At 41.1% G+C, this 21811-nt stretch overlaps 1 protein-coding gene across 6 annotated transcripts in view; it reads right to left on the bottom strand.

The window, feature by feature from the left end:
* The window catches only part of ARNT2 (aryl hydrocarbon receptor nuclear translocator 2), a 209022-nt gene that overhangs the window by 86648 nt on the left and 100563 nt on the right, over window positions 1–21811 (bottom strand). For all 6 annotated transcript variants that reach the window (XM_057543556.1, XM_057543553.1, XM_057543558.1 and 3 more), the window contains 3 exons: window positions 11672–11774; window positions 8716–8781; window positions 8288–8373 (listed from right to left, as the gene is read on the bottom strand). In XM_057543556.1, the coding sequence (XP_057399539.1) occupies window positions 8288–8373; window positions 8716–8781; window positions 11672–11774 (255 nt within the window). The remainder of the gene's footprint in view (window positions 1–8287; window positions 8374–8715; window positions 8782–11671; window positions 11775–21811) is intronic.

Here is a 21811-nt window from a genome sequence, read left to right as displayed (position 1 = left end):
GTAGCTATACTCATATCAGATAAAATAGACTTTAAAATAAAGAATGTTACAAGAGACAAGGAAGGACACTACATAATGATCCAGGGATCAATCCAAGAAGAAGATATAACAATTATAAATATATATGCACCCAACATAGGAGCACCTCAATACATAAGGCAACTGCTAACAGCTATAAAAGAGGAAATCGACAGTAACACAAGAATAGTGGGGGACTTTAACACCTCACTTACACCAATGGACAGATCATCCAAAATGAAAATAAATAAGGAAACAGAAGCTTTAAATGACACAATAGACCAGATAGATTTAATTGATATATATAGGACATTCCATCCAAAAACGGCAGATTACACGTTCTTCTCAAGTGCGCACGGAACATTCTCCAGGATAGATCACATCTTGGGTCACAAATCAAGCCTCAGTAAATTTAAGAAAATTGAAATCATATCAAGCATCTTTTCTGACCACAACGCTATGAGATTAGAAATGAATTACAGGGAAAAAAACGTAAAAAAGACAAACACATGGAGGCTAAACAATACGTTATTAAATAACCAAGAGATCACTGAAGAAATCAAACAGGAAATAAAAAAATACCTAGAGACAAATGACAATGAAAACACGACGACCCAAAACCTATGGGATGCAGCAAAAGCGGTTCTAAGAGGGAAGTTTATAGCTATACAAGCCTACCTAAAGAAACAAGAAAAATCTCAAGTAAACAATCTAACATTACACCTAAAGAAACTAGAGAAAGAAGAACAAACAAAATCCAAAGTTAGCAGAAGGAAAGAAATCATAAAGATCAGAGCAGAAATAAATGAAATAGAAACAAAGAAAACAATAGCAAAGATCAATAAAACTAAAAGTTGGTTCTTTGAGAAGATAAACAAAATTGATAAGCCATTAGCCAGACTCATCAAGAAAAAGAGGGAGAGGACTCAAATCAATAAAATCAGAAATGAAAAAGGAGAAGTTACAACAGACACCGCAGAAATACAAAACATCCTAAGAGACTACTACAAGCAACTTTATGCCAATAAAATGGACAACCTGGAAGAAATGGACAAATTCTTAGAAAGGTATAACCTTCCAAGACTGAATCAGGAAGAAACAGAAAATATCAACAGACCAATCACAAGTAATGAAATTGAAACTGTGATTAAAAATCTTCCAACAAACAAAAGTCCAGGACCAGATGGCTTCACAGGTGAATTCTATCAAACATTTAGAGAAGAGCTAACACCCATCCTTCTCAAACTCTTCCAAAAAATTGCAGAGGAAGGAACTCTCCCAAACTCATTCTATGAGGCCACCATCACCCTGATACCAAAACCAGACAAAGACACTACAAAAAAAGAAAATTACAGACCAATATCACTGATGAATATAGATGCAAAAATCCTCAACAAAATACTAGCAAACAGAATCCAACAACACATTAAAAGGATCATACACCACGATCAAGTGGGATTTATCCCAGGGATGCAAGGATTCTTCAATATACGCAAATCAATCAATGTGATACACCATATTAACAAATTGAAGAAGAAAAACCATATGATCATCTCAATAGATGCAGAAAAAGCTTTTGACAAAATTCAACACCCATTTCTGATAAAAACTCTCCAGAAAGTGGGCATAGAGGGAACCTACCTCAACATAATAAAGGCCATATATGACAAACCCACAGCAAACATCATTCTCAATGGTGAAAAACTGAAAGCATTTCCTCTAAGATCAGGAACGAGACAAGGATGTCCACTCTCACCACTATTATTCAACATAGTTCTGGAAGTCCTAGCCACGGCAATCAGAGAAGAAAAAGAAATAAAAGGAATACAAATTGGAAAAGAAGAAGTAAAACTGTCACTGTTTGCGGATGACATGATACTATACATAGAGAATCCTAAAACTGCCACCAGAAAACTGCTAGAGCTGATTAATGAATATGGTAAAGTTGCAGGTTACAAAATTAATGCACAGAAATCTCTTGCATTCCTATACACTAATGATGAAAAATCTGAAAGAGAAATTATGGAAACACTCCCATTTACCATTGCAACAAAAAGAATAAAATACCTAGGAATAAACCTACCTAGGGAGACAAAAGACCTGTATGCAGAAAACTATAAGACACTGATGAAAGAAATTAAAGATGATACCAACAGATGGAGAGATATACCATGTTCTTGGATTGGAAGAATCAACATTGTGAAAATGAGTATACTACCCAAAGCAATCTACAGATTCAATGCAATCCCTATCAAATTACCAATGGCATTTTTTACGGAGCTAGAACAAATCATCTTAAAATTTGTATGGAGACACAAAAGACCCCGAATAGCCAAAGCAGTCTTGAGGCAAAAAAATGGAGCTGGAGGAATCAGACTCCCTGACTTCAGACTATACTACAAAGCTACAGTAATCAAGACAATATGGTACTGGCACAAAAACAGAAACATAGATCAATGGAACAAGATAGAAAGCCCAGAGATTAACCCACGCACCTATGGTCAACTAATCTATGACAAAGGAGGCAAAGATATACAATGGAGAAAAGACAGTCTCTTCAATAAGTGGTGCTGGGAAAACTGGACAGCCACATGTAAAAGAATGAAATTAGAATACTCCCTAACACCATACACAAAAATAAACTCAAAATGGATTAGAGACCTAAATATAAGACTGGCCACTATAAAACTCTTAGAGGAAAACATAGGAAGAACACTCTTTGACATAAATCACAGCAAGATCTTTTTCGATCCACCTCCTAGAGTAATGGAAATAAAAACAAAAATAAACAAGTGGGACCTAATGAAACTTCAAAGCTTTTGCACAGCAAAGGAAACCATAAACAAGACGAAAAGACAACCCTCAGAATGGGAGAAAATATTTGCAAATGAATCAACGGACAAAGGATTAATCTCCAAAATATATAAACAGCTCATTCAGTTCAATATCAAAGAAACAAACACCCCAATCCAAAAATGGGCAGAAGACCTAAATAGACATTTCTCCAAAGAAGACATACAGACAGCCACGAAGCACATGAAAAGATGCTCAACATCACTAATTATTAGAGAAATGCAAATCCAAACTACAATGAGGTATCACCTCACTCCTGTTAGAATGGGCATCATCAGAAAATCTACAAACAACAAATGCTGGAGAGGGTGTGGAGAAAAGGGAACCCTCTTGCACTGTTGGTTGGAATGTAAATTGATACAGCCACTATGGAGAACAATATGGAGGTTCCTTAAAAAACTAAAAATAGAATTACCATATGACCCAGCAATCCCACTACTGGGCATATACCCAGAGAAAACCGTAATTCAAAAAGACACGTGCACCCGAATGTTCATTGCAGCACTATTTACAATAGCCAGGTCATGGAAGCAACCTAAATGCCCATCAACAGACGAATGGATAAAGAAGTTGTGGTACATATATACGATGGAATATTACTCAGCCATAAAAAGGAACGAAATTGAGTCATTTGTTGAGAAGTGGATGGATCTAGAGACTGTCATACAGAGTGAAGTAAGTCAGAAAGAGAAAAACAAATATCGTATATTAATGCATGTATGTGGAACCTAGAAAAATGGTACAGATGAGCCAGTTTGCAGGGCAGAAGTTGAGACACAGATGTAGAGAATGGACATATGGACACCAAGGGGGGAAAACTGCGATGAGGTGGGGATGGTGGTGTGCTGATTTGGGCGATTGGGATTGACATGTATACACTGATGTGTATAAAACTGATGCCTAATAAGAACCTGCAGTATAAAAAAACAAACAAAACAACTAATACTAAACTTTCATTGGGTTATTTGTATGGAAATATATTAATATAAATGTTTCAGACATTACATGAAATTTCTAAAAATCTTATATTTGTATTTGTATGGAAATATGTATGGAAATATGTTAATATAAATGTTTCAGACATTACATGAAATTTCTAAAAATCTTATATTTGTATTTGTATGGAAATATGTATGGAAATATGTTAATATAAATGTTTCAGAAAAAAAAAAAAAAAAAGACGGACTTAATTGATATTTATAGGACATTCCATCCAAAAACAACAGAATACACTTTCTTCTCAAGTGCTCGTGGAACATTCGGAACATTCTCCAGGATAGACCATATCTTGGGTCACAAATCAAGCCTTGGTAAATTTAAGAAAATTGAAATCGTATCAAGTATCTTTTCTAACCACAACGTTATGAGACTAGATATCAATTACAGGAAAAAAACTGTAAAAAATACAAACACACGGAGGTTAAACAATATGCTACTAAATAACCAAGAGATCACTGAAGAAATCAAAGAGGAAATCAGAAAATACCTAGAAACAAATGACAACAAAAACACGATGACCCAAAACCTATGGGATGCAGCAAAAGCAGTTCTAAGAGGGAAGTTTATAGCAATACAATCCTACCTCAAGAAACAAGAAAAATCTCAAATAAACAACCTAACCTTACACCTAAAGCAATTAGAGAAAGAAGAACAAAAAAACCGCAAAGTTAGCAGAAGGAAAGAAATCATAAAAATCAGATCAGAAATAAATGAAAAAGAAATGAAAGAAACAATAGCAAAGATCAATAAAACTAAAAGCTGGTTCTTTGAGAAGATAAACAAAATTGATAAACCATTAGCCAGACTCATCAAGACAAAAAGGGAGAAGACTCAAATCAACAGAATTAGAAATGAAAAAGGAGAAGTAACAACTGACACTGCAGAAATACAAAGGATCATGAGAGATTACTACAAGCAACTATATGCCAATAAAATGGTCAACCTGGAAGAAATGGACAAATTCTTAGAAAAGCACAACCTTCCGAGACTGAACCAGGAAGAAATAGAAAATATAAACAGACCAACCACAAACACTGAAACTAAAACTGTGATTAAAAATCTCCCAACAAACAAAAGCCCAGGACCAGACAGCTTCACAGGTGAATTCTATCAAACATTTAGAGAAGAGCTAACACCTATCCTTCTCAAACTCCTCCAAAATATAGCAGAGGGAGGAACACTCTCAAACTCATTCTACAAGGCCACCATCACCCTGATACCAAAACCAGACAAAGATGTCACAAAAAAAGAAAACTACAGGCCAATATCTCTGATGAACATAAATGCAAAAATCCTCAACAAAATACTAGCATACAGAATCCAACAGCACATTAAAAGGATCATACACCATGATCAAGTGGGGTTTATCCCAGGAATGCCAGGATTCTTCAATATATGCAAATCAATCAATGTGATACACGATATTAACAAATTGAAGGATAAAAACCATATGATAATCTCTATAGATGCAGAAAAAGCTTTTGACAAATTCAACACCCATTTACGATAAAAACTCTCCAGAAAGTAGGCATGGAGGGAACCTACCTCAGCATAATAAAGGCCATATATGACAAACCCACAGACAACATTCTTCTCAATGGTGAAAAACTGACTAAGATCAGGAACAAGACAAGGTTGCCCACTCTCACCACTATTATTCAACATAGTTTTGGAAGTGTTAGCCACAGCAATCAGAGAAGAAAAAGAAATAAAAGGAATCCAAATCGGAAAAGAAGTAAAACTGTCACTGTTTGCAGATGACACGATACTACACATAGAGTATCCTAAAGATGCTACCAGAAAACTACTAGTGCTAATCAATGAATTTGGTAGAGTAGCAGGATACAAAATTAATACACAGAAATCTCTTGCATTCCTATACACTAATGATGAAAAATCTGAAAGAGAAATTAAGGAAACACTCCCATTTACCATTGCAACAAAAAGAATAAAATACCTAGGAATAAACCTACCTAAGGAGACAAAAGACCTGTATGCAGAAAACTATAAGACACTGATGAAAGAAATTAAAGATGATACAAGCAGATGGAGAGATATACTATGTTCTTGGATTGGAAGAATCAACATTGTGAAAATGACTATACTACCCAAAGCAATCTACAGATTCAATGCAATCCCTATCAAACTACAAATGGCATTTTTCACAGAACTAGAACAAAAAATTTCACCATTTGTATGGAAACACAAAAGACCCTGAATAGCCAAAACAATCTTGAGAAAGAAAAACAGAGCTGGAGGAATCAGGCTCCCAGGCTTCAGACTATACTACAAAGCTACAGTAATCAAGACAGTATAGTACTGGCACAAAAACAGAAATATAGATCAATGGAACAGGATAGAAAGCCCAGAGATAAACCCACACACATATGATCACCTTATCTTTGATAAAGGAGGCAAGAGTATACAATGGAGAAAAGACAGCCTCTTCAGTAAATGGTGATTGGAAAACTGGATAGCTACATGTAAAAGAATGAAATTAGAACACTTTCTAACACCATACACAAAAATAAACTCAAAATGGATTAAAGACCTAACTGTAAGGCCAGACACTATAAAACTCTTAGAGGAAAACATAGGCAGAACACTCTATGACATACATCACAGCAAGATCCTTTTTGACCCATCTCCTAGAGAAATCGAAATAAAAACAAAAATAAACAAATGGGACCTAATGAAACTTCAAAGCTTTTGCACAGCAAAGGAAACCATAAAAAAGATGAAAGACAACCCTCAGAATGGGAGAAAATATTTACAAATGAAGCAACTGACAAAGGATTAATCTCCAAAATATACAAGCAGCTTATGCAACTCAATATCAAAAAAACAAACAACCCAATCCAAAAATGGGCAGAAGACCTAAATAGACATTTCTCCAAAGAAGATATACAGATTGCCAACAAACACATGAAAAGATGCTCAACATTACTAATCATTAGAGAAATGCAAATCAAAACTACAATGAGGTATCACCTCACACTGGTCAGAATGGCCATCATCAAAAAATCTACAAACGATAAATGCTGGAGAGGGTGTGGAGAAAAGGGAACCCTCTTGCACTGTTGGTGGGAATGTAAATTGATATAGCCACTATGGAGAACAGTATGGAGGTTCCTTAAAGAACTAAAAATAGAATTACCATATGACCCAGCAATCCCACTACTGGGCATATACCCAGAGAAAACCATAATTCAAAAAGACACATGCACCCCAACGTTCATTGCAGCACTATTTACAATCGCCAGGTCATGGAAGCAACCTAAATGCCCACTGACAGACGAATGAATAAAGAAGATGTGGTACATATATACAATGGAATATTACTCAGCCATAAAAAGAAACAAAATTGGGTCATTTGTAGAGACGTGGACGCATCTAGAGACTGTCATACAGAGTGAAGTAAGTCAGAAAGAGAAAAAGAAATATTGTATATTAACACATATATGTGGAACCTAGAAAATGGAACCGATGAACCAGTTTGCAGAGCAGAAATTGAGACACAGAAGTAGAGAAAAAACATATGGACACTAAGCAGGGAAAGCAGCAGGGGGTGGGGGTGGTGGTGTGATGAATTGGGAGATTGGGATTGACATATATACACTGATGTGTATAAAATGGATGACTAATAAGAAAACAAACAAATAAATAAATAAACATTAAAAAAAAAACCCCCCAAAAACCCAAAAAGAGTCATGCACCACAGTGTTCATTGCAGCACTATTTACAATAGCCAGGACATGGAAGCAACGTAAGTGTCCATTGACAGATGAATGGATAAAGAAGATGTGGCACATATATACAATGGAATATTACTCAGCCATAAAAAGAAACGAAATTGAGTTATTTGTAGTGAGGTGGATGGACCTAGAGTGTGTCATACAGAGTGAAGTAAGTCAGAAAGAGAAAAACAAATACCGTATGCTAACACACATATATGGAATCTTAAAAAAAAAAATGGTTCTGATGAACCTAGGGGCAGGATGGGAATAAAGACACAGACGTAGAGAATGGATTTGAGGACACGGGGCAGGGGAAGGGTAAGCTGGGACGAAGTGAAAGAGTAGCATTGACATATATACACTACCAAATGTAAAATAGATAGCTAGTGGGAAGCAGTTGCGTGGCACAGGGAGATCAGCTTGGTGCTTTGCGACCACCTAGAGGGGTGGGATAAGGAGGGTGGGAGGGAGATGCAAGAGGGAGGGGATGTGGGAATATATGTATGCATATAGCTGATTCACTTTGTTATACAGCAGAAACTAACACAACACTGTAAAGCAATTATACTCCAATAACGATGTTAAAAAAAAAAAAAAAAAGAATGCATTTCTAACAGGATACCATGGTGAGGTGAAATAGCACGAAATCCCCTGGGAATGAATATGCAGGTTCTGCTTACCTGCTGGAGGCCAAGCCTTGATGTAGCCTGTGCAGTGGACCACAGCATACTGGGCTTCTCCTTCTTTCACAGGGCCAAGGCCATTCCTAGAGAAAGAACTTCTGTGAGCTTGCTTTCGACACCTGGGGGTGAGGCAAGGATGTCCATGACTCTTTTGGTATCTAAGTTACTGGGTTCTCCTGTTGGCCTTGTGTTTTTCAATCTTGACTTCCCACCATCCTGTTTTCCCTCCTCCTACATGGTCTGAATGTGCAAAATAAATCCACCCAACTCCCTTCCTCATCTCAACCACTGCAACCCTGATGTGCGGGTCTCTTGGTGCTCTCCAAGGCTAAGCCCCGTCTTCAAGTTCGGCTACTCCTTAGCTTAGTGCATTTTAGCTATCTACCAGCATAGCCCCAAAACGTACATCAGAAAGGCTTACTGACCTGAACCTTTTCCTCATGGTGGTTATTCTGTTTAGAGGAAGGTGGTCCAAAGGAGCATTTCCACACCTAAGATTTGATAAATACATTACAGTGAGTGAAAACCTAGGCAAGTTTATAAAGCACATAGTGCTGCAGGCAAGTATATGGGCCTTATCTAATGCGAGCACCCTGTAGCCAAGTTCTTTCCAAAGTGCAGAAGCAGGGTTGCAAGCCTGTGAATTTTGATTGTCACCGAAGGCAAGAGACATGTGAGCCATTCTGCACTGCACATGGAAATTGTCTCAGGGCCCAGCCCAGGAGCCGCAGACATCCAGAAAGACACTAGGAGGATCCTGGCCATGTTCCCTCCTGCAGATCATTTCAGTGTAACTTGGTGGCTTTCAGGAAACAAGGGAAGGGGGTGATGACAGCAACAGTGTCTCTCCAGGCCCGAGCAGAGGCATCAACTCAAAACAGACGTTGCCAGCTGATGAACAGAAGCATCTTCTCAGGCTTTAGCTTCACAGTGTGGAAACTGCCCCCCTCCCCTGCAATGTTCTGGCACTAGGAATAAGCAGACAGCTGCAAGCCTGCGGATGGCAAAGGACAGAGTGGGGACAGGGAGGGATGAGTCTGGAATCAGGGCTTTCTGGGGTCCTTCTCTGGGAGGCAGGGGACGTGAGGCGTCCCACTGCCCACTCTGGTAGCACCTTTTCTGCCTTCTCCATAACTCTCTCAGCATCCAGGCTCTGCACGTCCAAAGCCTGCACTGTGGCCAACCTCTGACCTGTGCTCTCAGGACGTCCACTCATTACATGCGCTTCCACTTCCCAACTACATAGCAGGTAATGCCCTGGATGCCTCAGTATTCAATACAACAAAGAGTCCAATTATATACTCTGAGACCTGGGATGGCTGCCAGCACAAGCGTATTTTCACAGCAGTGTCAATCTAAGACATTGCTGCCTGGGGATGCCCAGTGTCTTCCTGAAACTAAGCTGCTTTATTTGGAGGGGAAGGCCATGCTCTCAGCAGATGGCAGTGCTCCTCACCTTACAGGTAAATCCAGGTAGTGTGGGTCTGGCACTGGGAAAAGCTACCTAGAGCATGTCTTGAGAGGCACCAGGGCAGGGAGTGGACCGCCTGAATCTGGTCGATAGGGCAGTGATAATGGCATTGGAGGCTACTCAGGAATGGTGAACTTGATGCTTCCAATAAATTTATTCACAAGACAACTGCTTAGATGGTGCAATTAAGAATTCACATTGCTGGTGCTAGACTGAACGTCCATCAAGCTAGGATGGGCATTTACCCTATTGGCCAAAGCATGGCGGAAAGCCCTTGCTGTGTTGGACTACATTTACTGATGGCATTCTGTCCCTGGGTGGACACTAATGCATGTGAGTTGAGCCCCCCAGCTTGCCGCTGTAGGCTGAACAGAGGGAAGGCAGGCTGCGCAGCCTCAGTGCTAAATCACAAGGAGATGCTCGTGTATTGTCACTCCAACACCGCCTTATGACCTGAGGCAGGAGGTGAAGGGGATTCCATCCGTGTCTTCTGGAAGCATTCCAAATGCTCAGCCTGGAGAGGAGCCAACTGGGAGGAAAGGACAGCCATACTCAAGTCCTCTGCTGGTTCTCAGGACTCACCTAGAGGTTAGAGAGGCAGGTCTCCCCTTAACACAGGCAACCTGTGATCTGAGATGGCTTAGCCTGTAGATTAACAGTTTTATTTATTTATTTATTTATTTATTTATTTATTTTATTTTTGGCTGTGTTGGGTCTTCGTTTCTGTGCGAGGGCTTTCTCTAGTTGCGGCGAGCGGGGGCCACTCTTCATTGCGGTGCGCGGGCCTCTCACTGTCGTAGCCTCTCTTGTTGCGGAGCACAGGCTCCAGACGCGCAGGCTCAGTAGTTGTGGCTCACAGGCCCAGTTGCTCCGCGGCATGTGGGATCTTCCCAGACCAGGGATTGAACCCGTGTCCCCTGCATAGGCAGGCAGATTCTCAACCCCTGCGCCACCAGGGAAGCCCAGATTAACAGTTTTTGTTTAAGAAGTAGAGTTGCTTTAAAAGGTGACTTTGAATTAGTGAAAATATAGACTTATTTTAAACATCGATTGTCTGTAACTTCATAGTTCCCAACAGATGCTCAAGTGGTAAGTCCCCGTCCCAGAAGCAAACCACTGGAGGAAGGTGACGGTAATGAGTGGCTCCACTGTGCCCGGCCCTGAGATCGGAGCATCGGGAAGCTCGGCAGGGGCGGGGAGGAGGTCGGAGAGGGCAGGAGGCGCTGGAGCTGAATCAGGATCGGTGTGGACTTGGGTGGACTTGTTGGGAAAAGTGCTCAAGAAGAGCCTGGGAGACCACGTGCCCGGGCCAGCGGGGACCGACCTCTTTCCTGGAGGAGAGGAGGACGCCCGCCTCACTCACCGGCCTGCAGCTCCAGCTGCTGCTGCTTCTTCCTCTGGGGTCCAGTGATGCATCCTCAGTCCTCGTGTCTGGGAATCAGCAGCAGCATCTGGCAGTGGACCACGCCTTCCTCCTGGAAACTTCCTTCTCCCTCTCTTGTTCCCTGCCATCTGCCCAGCCGCTCCTTCTCAGTCTCTGCCGGTTCTTCCTTGCCTCCCTGGTGCAGGGGTGGCCTGAGCTCAGAGCTCCGACCTCTTCTCTAGCAACACTCATTTCCCAGGTGATCTCATGTGGTCTCAGGGCTTTAGCTACACCTCACTGTCGTCAATCCCTGATTCTGTCTTCAGCCCCAAACTCTCCCGTGAATTCCTGAATTATATGTCCAACTGTCGACTTATCTTCTCCATTTACAGGTGAGACAGACCAAGAAGGAGGAGGCTCACACGCTGCAGTCAGGAGATGACATCACCAGAGTGAAGGTGTGATCTTACAGCCCATCAGGACTCTCGGCGGAGGTGAGAAGGGAGCAACCCCATCAGAGCCCAGCCCACTGTTCCCCCAAACAGACCTCATCCTGCAGATGAAGGACCTCCGGGAGCCCATGCACATCCTCATGGATGACTGCTGCCCTTCTTTCTTGACCGTCCCAGTCTTCAGGTCCAAGATCCGGCCTGAGAGAGAGAGAGAAAAGGACATTTGCATAAGTCTCTGCCTTTGATTGGGGGGGTGGTGCAGGTACAGGGAGAGCTCTTCAGATGCAAACACACGGGGCAACGCTCGCGCAAATCGTTTGCTTCTTGGAATTCCCAATATTCTTTAAGCAATGAAATCCACACAATTCAAATGCCTTGTTTTCTTCAAAGAGTGGTCCACACTTGCTGTCTCTGCACTGTTCAATTCCATCACACCAGTCCCTCCAATTCGGCTTTCTCCCCCACTACTTCATGGAAACGGCATTCACCAAGGTCACCAACAACTTTCTTATTGCTAAATCCAAAATGTGTTCTCTCTTTGACTTATCTGACTGCTTTGCAGAACTCTACTCAACGGCACAATGATTCTCAAAAATCCCCCCTCCCCTTGGCTTCTGACAAGCACTCTCCACTCTCCTCGTGTCTGCCCCTTCATCCCCCAGGGGCTCCAACCTCAGCCATCTTCTCTTCTTGTTCTGTGCATCCCCTATGCGATTTTATCCACTCCGAGGTTTTGATGATCACCTCTATCCTAATGACCCTACGTCTACACCTCCAGCACCAAGATCTAAACCACCAGCAGCTGACTGTATACCTCGAAGGAGGCATCACCCACTCCCCAGATACCCACAAAAGCATCTCCATCCAACAGCAATCGAAGCCAGAATTCTAGATGTCATCTTACCTTCCTCTCCCTTGCCTACTGCACACTTAGTCGGTCCATCTCATCTGGCTCATCATTCCTCGAGGGAGACTCATTCACTTCCAACCCCCAGCATCCTCTCTCCTTGGTCCACCTTTCACACGGCTGACAGCTGTCTAGACAACACGCATCTGACTGTGCCCGCCTTGGCTTAAAAATGCATTGCTATATGGTAGGTCCCTGTTGATTATCTATTTTATATATAGGAGTGTGTATAGCACAGGGAACTCTACTCAATACTCTTGTAATAACCTATACGGGAAAAGAATCTGAAAAAGAATAGATATATGTGGTGGCCCCCAAGCTGTAAGCTTATTCAGCTTGTTCAGCAGCCTTTTCATAATATTCTGACTTCCAAAGTAAATAGTCGCCACCAGTGAGACAAGCACGAGCAATAGATTTCCAGTCTGCTGGAGGCAATGCTTCTGTTGCAATAGTATCCAACATAGTAATAGTGAAAGGGGCTATAGGCCCATATTGTGCACAGGCTGCTTTTAAATCTTTCAAAACCTTAAAGGAGAGAGGCTGATATTCCCGATTATTTTGTTGTGGATTTTGAGGATTAGGTCGTTCCACCACCGGGCAGCAGAATAAAGGATCCTCCCCTCTATTAAGAGCTCCCCGTACTGCTTGTTGTAAAGGACTAAGCTTAGGAGGGATAGGGACAGAGACACGTAATTGCTGTAACCGCGGAAGAATATTTTCATCAGGATATTTTTCAGCCTCATATTTGGCTTCTTCACCCGCTAAATCAAAAGAAAAGTCATCATCATCAAGTGAATTAACACTCTTTATCCTCGGTGGCAACGGAGGAGCAGTAGCTACTGCAGCAATATGTTCTACAGATTTAGCTGTTAATTTTGGAACTGAATCATAAATTGGATTAAAACAATCTCTTATTAAATTCCACAAGCTAAAAATGGAATCTGAAACAGAAGATGGTCCATGTACTTCATGATATTTAGATAACTCATCTCCTACACGAGTCCAAATTGCTAAGTCCACTGATCCTCCTTCAGGGAACCAAGGACAAGCATCATATACTAATTGCAAAAATTCCAAAAGTTGTGAGGTAGTTACCTTAGTTCCACGGGCTTTTAACATTGAAAGCAAAACCTGAGCAAATAAATCACGCTCTTTAGAGCCCTTTTGTCCCATATTATTTTACTTCTGACTCTTTCTCGAGTTACCGTCCTAAAAACGAAATTATTTCTTGTGGCCACACTATCTCACTCGAGAGTTCTACTTACCTGAAATCTTCCGAAATGCCTCACGCACTCAGGTCCCTGTGCAGGCGCCACTTGCCGCAGACCGGCTGCAGAAAGCTAGAAGTTCCTGGCGGTGAGGGGTAAGGAACTGAAAAGCACCAGTATGGGGTCAGAAGGGCCAAGACAACTGATGGTTGCAAGGCAAGTTTATTCAAAGAGCATGAATGTATATATAGGTTTAGTACGGAACGAATATCAGACAATAAATCAGTAAACCTTGTATTTCCGCATAATTCTGTCGCCACTATCTATGCACCACTATCTATGCGTCAGCATGCCTTATGGGCCATTCTTTGGAGATACAGACTTCCCCCTCAGGGCAGCACGTCCTTCTTCTGGGGAACAACCAGGGGCTCTTAGATGCAGAGCAGGCACCTGGAGCGAAACTGGCCGCAAGCCATTTTCCTTTTTTACGCTCAATACCGCAGCGTCAGGAGTGCATACCAAGAGAGAGACAAGCAGTTCTCCGGAAAGCAGAAAGCTGAATAAGCTTACAGCTTGGGTGCAGCCATACCTAAAAATTATATGATTATTATTATTGATCTTAAGGATTGCTTTTTTACTATTCCTCTATTTCCGGCTGATAAGTTGCGATTTGCTTTTAGCTTACCCTCTTTAAATTTTATAGAACCTATGCAACGTTATCAATGGAAAGTGCTGCCTCAGGGTATGGCTAATAGTCCTACTTTATGTCAACAGTTTGTAGCTCAAGTTATTGCCCCTGTTCGTAAACAGTTCCCTCAGATATATTTTATTCATTATATGGATGACTTATTACTTGCTTATTCTGATAAACATATTTTACTTAAGGCTTATAATTCCCTTCAAAGTCATTTGTCACGATCAGGATTAGTCATTGCTGCTGACAAAGTACAGATGAACCCACCTTTCTCATATCTTGGTAAGTATATCACAAATTATAATATTACACCTCAGAAGATAGAGATACGGACTGACGTTCTTAAAACTTTAAATGATTTTCAAAAGTTATTAGGAGATATTAATTGGCTGCAACCTTCTTTAAAATTAACTACGGGTCAGTTACAGCCTCTTTTTAATATCCTAAAGGGAAGTCTTGATCCTTCTTCCCCTCGTATTTTAACTTCTGAAGCTCAACAAGCACTCAAGCTTGTAAACAAAGCAATACAATCTGCTCAGCTAACTAGAATTGAGCCTTCTTTACCTATACTATTAATAATCTGTGCTACGTCACATACCCCTACCGCCTTATTATGGCAAGAAACAGGAATTCTTGAATGGATTCATATGAAAAATATGCCTAATAAAGTCATTACACCTTATTATGAGTTAATAGCAACCCTTGTTCAGTTGGGTCGTAGAAGAAATATTCAGTTGGTAGGATATGAACCAAATTCTATTATTATACCTTATACTACTTATCAATATTCTTGGCTATTATTTGTCTCTGATACTTGGGCTCTTGCTTTTGCTGGATATTCAGGAATTATTGATAATCATTATCCTTCTAATAAGCTCCTTCATTTTGCTACTCAACATCTATTTATTTTTCCTAAAACTATCTGTTCAACTCCTATTCTCAATGCCCCAAATGTTTTTACTGATGGTTCTGCCAATGGCATCGCTGTGGTTATTTCTGATGACTTACTTCATAAAGAACAAACAGATCATACCTCTGCCCAACGAGTTGAATTACATGCGATTTCCTTGGCTTTTCAAATCTTTTCACACCGTTCTTTTAATCTCTATACGGATAGCCATTATTTGGTTACTATTTTGCATAACATAGAAACTGCTATAATTGGCAATACTGTTGATTCTCAGTTGTTTCAGACTTTCTTTCAACTACAAAAGATTATTCGTCAGCATGACTTTCCTGTAGCCATATTACATATTCGAGCCCATTCAGGTCTCCCTGGCCCATTGTCTTTGGGAAATCAATTGGCTGACGAAAATACAAAGATTATAGCCTTAAGTTTATCTCAACCTCAGGATCTTGCTACTCAATCACATAATTTACATCATCAATCTGCTGCTATGCTTCAAAAACAATTCTCTATTTCTAGAGAAACAGCCCGATACATTGTTAAGTCCTGCTCTAAATGTTTACCCCACCTTCCTGTTCCACAATTTGGAGTCAATCCTCGGGGTTTACTCCCTCATCATCTTTGGCAAATGGATGTTACTCATATTCCCTTTTTTGGTAAATTACAATTTGTTCATGTAACTGTTGATACTTACTCTAATTTTATATGTGCTACGCCTTTGGCTGGGGAATCTACTAAATATGTAATTACTCATTTATTTCATTGTTTTGCATCTATGGGAATTCCTAAAGCTTTAAAAACAGATAATGCTCCAGGATATACGAGTAAAGCTTTTGCCAATTTTTGTGCAACTTTCCATATTTCACATAAAACAGGCATTCCCTACAATCCTCAGGGTCAAGGTATTGTAAAACGTGCCAACCAACAATTAAAAATTACATTACAAAAAATAAAAAAGGGGGAATATGATAGATCTCCTCAGATTATGCTTAATCATGCTTTATTTATTTTAAATTTTTTAACTTTAGATGCATTTAGTCACACGCCTTATGAACGATTGTTTACAGGTCTTTCTGGAACCCCTCCTGAAAAAGCGCTTGTTAAATGGAAAGATCCCATGACTAACCTTTGGCATGGACCAGACCCTGTTTTAGTATGGAGCCGAGGCCATGTTTGTGTTTTCCCTAGGGAGGCAGACTCTCCGCGGTGGCTCCCGGAGCGCTTGGTTCGACATTATCATGCCATCACCAATAAACACCCTGACTCGAAGAATGCGTCGCCTGAGGCTCTCGCAATCGACCACAGCACACCCCAACCGGTTCCCCCGGCGGACGAGAAGAATGCGGCGACGGAGTAGGAGACAACTTGTCAGGGAGGCGAGGGGCGATCGAAATCAAATTACTTGGTATCAATTGCAATGTTTAGTATTTCAAGCACGTAGGATTATGGAGGAGAGTGCTCATCCTCGCTCTCCTCTTACCTTTTTTTTAGCCATGATAGCTGTATTGGCAGCCCCACCTATAGAGGCTAAATCTTATTGGGCTTATGTACCCGATCCTCCTTTATTACAACCTGTTACATGGTCTGAAGCTGACCTTCCAATTTTCTATAATGATTCTACTTTTGGAAGAGTGCTAGGAAATTTGCCTATTACTAATACTTCTGTTAATTACTCTAATTGGTTTAATACTCCCCCTGTTTGTTTAAGTCCTATGAGTACCAATTCTGGTTGTGTTAAGGCTATTGCTTTAGAACATGCTATTTCTTACCAAACCACTGTAAATTCTCAATTTTTTACTCATTTACGTAAAAATTATAAAGCTGTGGGATCTAATATTTGTCTTCCTTGCAAACAGACTGTTTCTAGACGAGAAGATTTATCCACCTTTGTATTTTGGTATAAGGATAACGTTCCCATTCATATAAATGCTAGAGTAACTAAGCTTGCTTCTAATACTTCGTTGGATCATTCTCTATGCATATATCGCTTGAGGATTGAAGATACTGGACATTATTTGTGTATTGAAACTACCATAGGTAATCAAGGGACGTTATTAGCTGGACATCAAATTACGGTCGTAAAGACTGTCACAGGACTACAATTTCCTGCTTTTATGGCTTCTGAATTCCCGCAGTTTGATTTTCCTGTTTGTAATGATACATGGACTAAAGCCTCTGTCTGGTGTACTTTAGATTATGATAATGGCACTATACTAGTTTCTTCTGTCCCCGTTAATAATAACAGCCTTGTTTTTTACAAGCAATGGGAATTCTGGAAACTTGCCTTATCCTTTTCTTATAGACCGGTGATTACTTGCGTTGCTCCTCCTTATGCTTTATTGATTGGAGATTTAATTGTAGAAAACACTATGAATCCTATAGGTTATAATATTACTTGTGTTAATTGTATCTTTAGTAGTTGTGTTTTGCCCGTTAAAGGATCTACATCTGTTATGATTATGAAGCAACCTTCTTATATAATGTTACCTGTTAATTTGTCTGAACCATGGTATCATAACACTGGCATGCAAGCCTGGCTGGAATTGACTGAAGCATTAAAACGACCAAAGAGATTTATAGGTGTTCTAATATGTGCAATCCTAGCCTTAGCAGCTTTAACTGCTACTGCGGCCACTGCTGGGATTGCTCTTTCACAAACTATTCACCAGGCTCATTATGTTAATCAGTTATCTAAAAATACTAGTGTAGCATTAGCCCTACAAAGTCATATTGATACCCAACTAAAAACGGAAGTAGATGAATTAAAAAATGTTCTAATAGGAATAGGGGATCAAGTTATGGCTTTAAAATTAAAAATGCGTTTGATTTGTCATGCCAAATATACCTGGATTTGTGTAACTCAACATTTATATAATGATTCACAATGGGATTGGGAAAAAGTAAAAATGCATATATTAAGTGTATGGACTGATGGACACATTAGCCTTGATATTCAAAAGTTAAATGCCGAAATACAAGCTATTCAAGAGGCCCACCTGGACGAAGATGGACCCCAGAATTTGATTCAAGGATTATTAGATCAACTACAAGGGCTAAACCCGATACAATGGATTCATGGAGGGCTCTCAGGCCTGATATCAATTGGTGTACTACTTTTATTGGTGATCGGTTTATTACCTTGTGTTGTTAGATTTGTAATGGGGCGCTTCGCTGTCTTGCGTCAGGATGTTCATGGCTTAAAGCTTCATTATCAAGCTTTAAAAAATAATAAAAAAGGGGGAAATGTGGTGGCCCCCAAGCTGTAAGCTTATTCAGCTTTCTGCTTTCCGGAGAACTGCTTGTCTCTCTCTTGGTATGCACTCCTGACGCTGCGGTATTGAGCGTAAAAAAGGAAAATGGCTTGCGGCCAGTTTCGCTCCAGGTGCCTGCTCTGCATCTAAGAGCCCCTGGTTGTTCCCCAGAAGAAGGACGTGCTGCCCTGAGGGGGAAGTCTGTATCTCCAAAGAATGGCCCATAAGGCATGCTGACGCAGATAGTGGTGCATAGATAGTGGCGACAGAATTATGCGGAAATACAAGGTTTACTGATTTATTGTCTGATATTCGTTCCGTACTAAACCTATATATACATTCATGCTCTTTGAATAAACTTGCCTTGCAACCATCAGTTGTCTTGGCCCTTCTGACCCCATACTGGTGCTTTTCAGTTCCTTACCCCTCACCGCCAGGAACTTCTAGCTTTCTGCAGCCGGTCTGCGGCAGATATATGTATATGTATATGTATAACTGAATCACTTTGCTGTACACCTGAAACTAACACAACATTGTAAATCAACTCTACTCCAATATAAAATAAAAATTAAAGAAAAACTGCATTGCTTACAGGAGGTCCTTATAGAGTCCTTCATGATTTGGCCCCTGCCTGCCACTCAACCTCATTTCCCCTACATTTCCTAGTACCCTGTCCAAGAGAAACATACTAAGAGCCATCTATGTAATTTTAAATGTTCTAGCAGGAACATTTTTAAAAAGTTAAAAGAAGCAGGTAAAATTACTTTTAATAATATATCCAAAACATTATCCTTTCAACATGTAATCCCTGCAACAATTACTAATGGGATATTTCACCTTTTCTCATACTAAGTCTTTGAAATTGGTGTGTATTTTACATGTAGAGCATATCTCAATTCTGACTGGCCCCGTTTTGGGTGCTTAGCAACCACATGTGGTTAGAGGCTTCCCTGCAGTACAGAGAGCAGCTCTGGACCGTGGCCTCATCAAAGCACTCACTAGGCAGGCATCTCTATAAGTGCCTTGTGCCGTCACACATTGGCAGATATGGTCCTTTCTGCCAGAAATTCTCTCTCTGTTCCACATGAACTGTCATCCTGGTGAACTGCTACTCATCCTTCAGCACCAGTTCACATGTCACAACCTCTGGGAAATCTTTTCTAAGTTCTTCAGGCAGAGCTTCATGTCCTTTTCTTCCTTCTTCTCCATGTCCTTTTCTTCCTTCTTCTCCCTTCCTCCCTCCTTCCTTCCTTCCTCCCTCTCTCCCTCCCTTCCTCCCTCCTTCCTTCCTTCAGTATTTATCAAATGCTTTTCATGAGACAGGCATCTTGTGAGGCTCAGGGGATGCAAATATGCGCAAGATCATGTCTACCACCATGTCTGGTGGAAGAAATAGATATTTATAACACTTTCCACATTGTACTGTAATGATTTAATTACATGTCTATTTTCCTTGACCTTGAGCTCTGTACCTTGAAGAAAGGAATCAAGTTTAAAATGTTGTGTCCTAGCACCACTGATGGTGTCTGATTCAGTGTACAATCAGCCCTCCATATTTCATGGGTTCTGCATTCCCAGATTCAACCAACCACGGATGGGAAATATTTGGGGAAAAAAATTCCAGAAATTTCCAAAAAGCAAAACTTGAAATAGCTATTTACATAGCATTTATACTGTTATTACATATAGGTGTTACAAGTAATCTAGAGATGATTTAAAGTATACAGGAGGGGGACTTCCCTGGCAGTCCAGTGGTTAGGACCCCACGCTTCCAATGCAGGAGACGTGGGTTCGATCCCTGGTCGGGGAACTAAGATCCCACATGCAAATACTACACTGTTTTATATAAGAGACTTGAGCGTCCATGGACTTTGGTATCTGTGGCGGGTACTAATCTGCATGGATACTGAGGCTCGACTGTATATGCTTGCTAGTTGAACTGAGTTGTTTTTACCCATCCATAAGAGGACTTTTCAACACAATTGGCATTAAGTAACATGCTAGTATAAATGGATTGTTACCTCCTTATTTCCCTGTTCCTACATTAAAACACACACGCATCTGCACCCATCACCCGCTGTGCTCTCATCTCAGAGGAAGAAATGCTGAATCTCAGTGCATCCTCCCCACCCACAATGGGCTTTGTTCCATCAGCCAGAGCCCTCCAACCCAGTTATTTCTAACTTCTCCCCTCCCTACCATCCGCTCCTTCCAGTATTCAAACATCATGAAATATCTTTCATCATGGGTGTCTCAGGGTGGGGTGGGGAACAAATTAAAAAACCTTCTTGGAAGTTCCCGTCCTGTCCCCCGATTTCTGAAGTTCTCATCCTCCCCCTAAACCCCGCAGTCAGAGCGTCCTGCCCACGTGCACTGTCTCCCGCCCCGCTCCTCCTGACGGCTTGGCCCCTGCGCTCTGCCTTCTCTACAGCTCACAAGGCTGCTCCAGCCTAGACTACAGGGTCCCTGTTTGTTGCCACATTCAATACACACTATTCAGTCCCTCTTGCTTTCATCCCTGACCTTGACCAGTCCCTCCTCCTTGGAACATCCTTACCCCAGGACACCACTTTCTCCTGCTTCTCCTTTGCTGGTTCTCAGCCCTTGTGGTGGTTCTTCCTCCTCAGCCCAGCCTGGCACTCCCGGGGTGTGGGGGGGTTGCTCCTTTTCTCTCTCACTCTCCCCAGGACCCTCTAGTAATGTTTTGGTTCCCCTACTCCCTACATGCCGATGACACCAAGATGTCATCTCCAGCCAGACCTCTGGGAAGCTCCTCTGTGTCCAACTGTCTCTTGGGCATCTCAGACACCTTACACTCCACAGGTCCAAAACCAAATCCGTCCTCCTGTCCAAAGCGTCCAGAGCTGCCTTTTCCATAGTTTCCTACCTTGGTCGTTGGTACTACCACTACTCAGTTGCTCAATCTAGAAATCTAATAGCTAAGAGCATGGACCTAGCTTTAAATCCTGCCTCCTTCACTTACTGTGTGACCCTGGGCAAGTGACCTAGCATCTCTGTGCTTCAGCTTCTTCGTCTGTAAAACGAGGATAATAATAGCACTTTGCTCAGATGGTTGTTGCGAGGATTAAATGGGTTAATACTATAAAGTGAGCATGGCTCATAGAAAGTGCTCTATAACTGCTTATTAAAGAGTGAATATGAAAAACTCACTCCAACATCTGGTCAATTACTACCATTCTGTCAACTCTCCCTCCTGTACACCCTTGGTCTATACACGTCCATCTGCATTGCTACTACTTAGATCTGC

Source organism: Balaenoptera acutorostrata, chromosome 3 (assembly GCF_949987535.1).
Source record: "Balaenoptera acutorostrata chromosome 3, mBalAcu1.1, whole genome shotgun sequence".
Classification (NCBI taxonomy): Eukaryota; Metazoa; Chordata; class Mammalia; order Artiodactyla; family Balaenopteridae; genus Balaenoptera; species Balaenoptera acutorostrata.
This window is presented reverse-complemented; position numbering and strand designations above follow the sequence as displayed.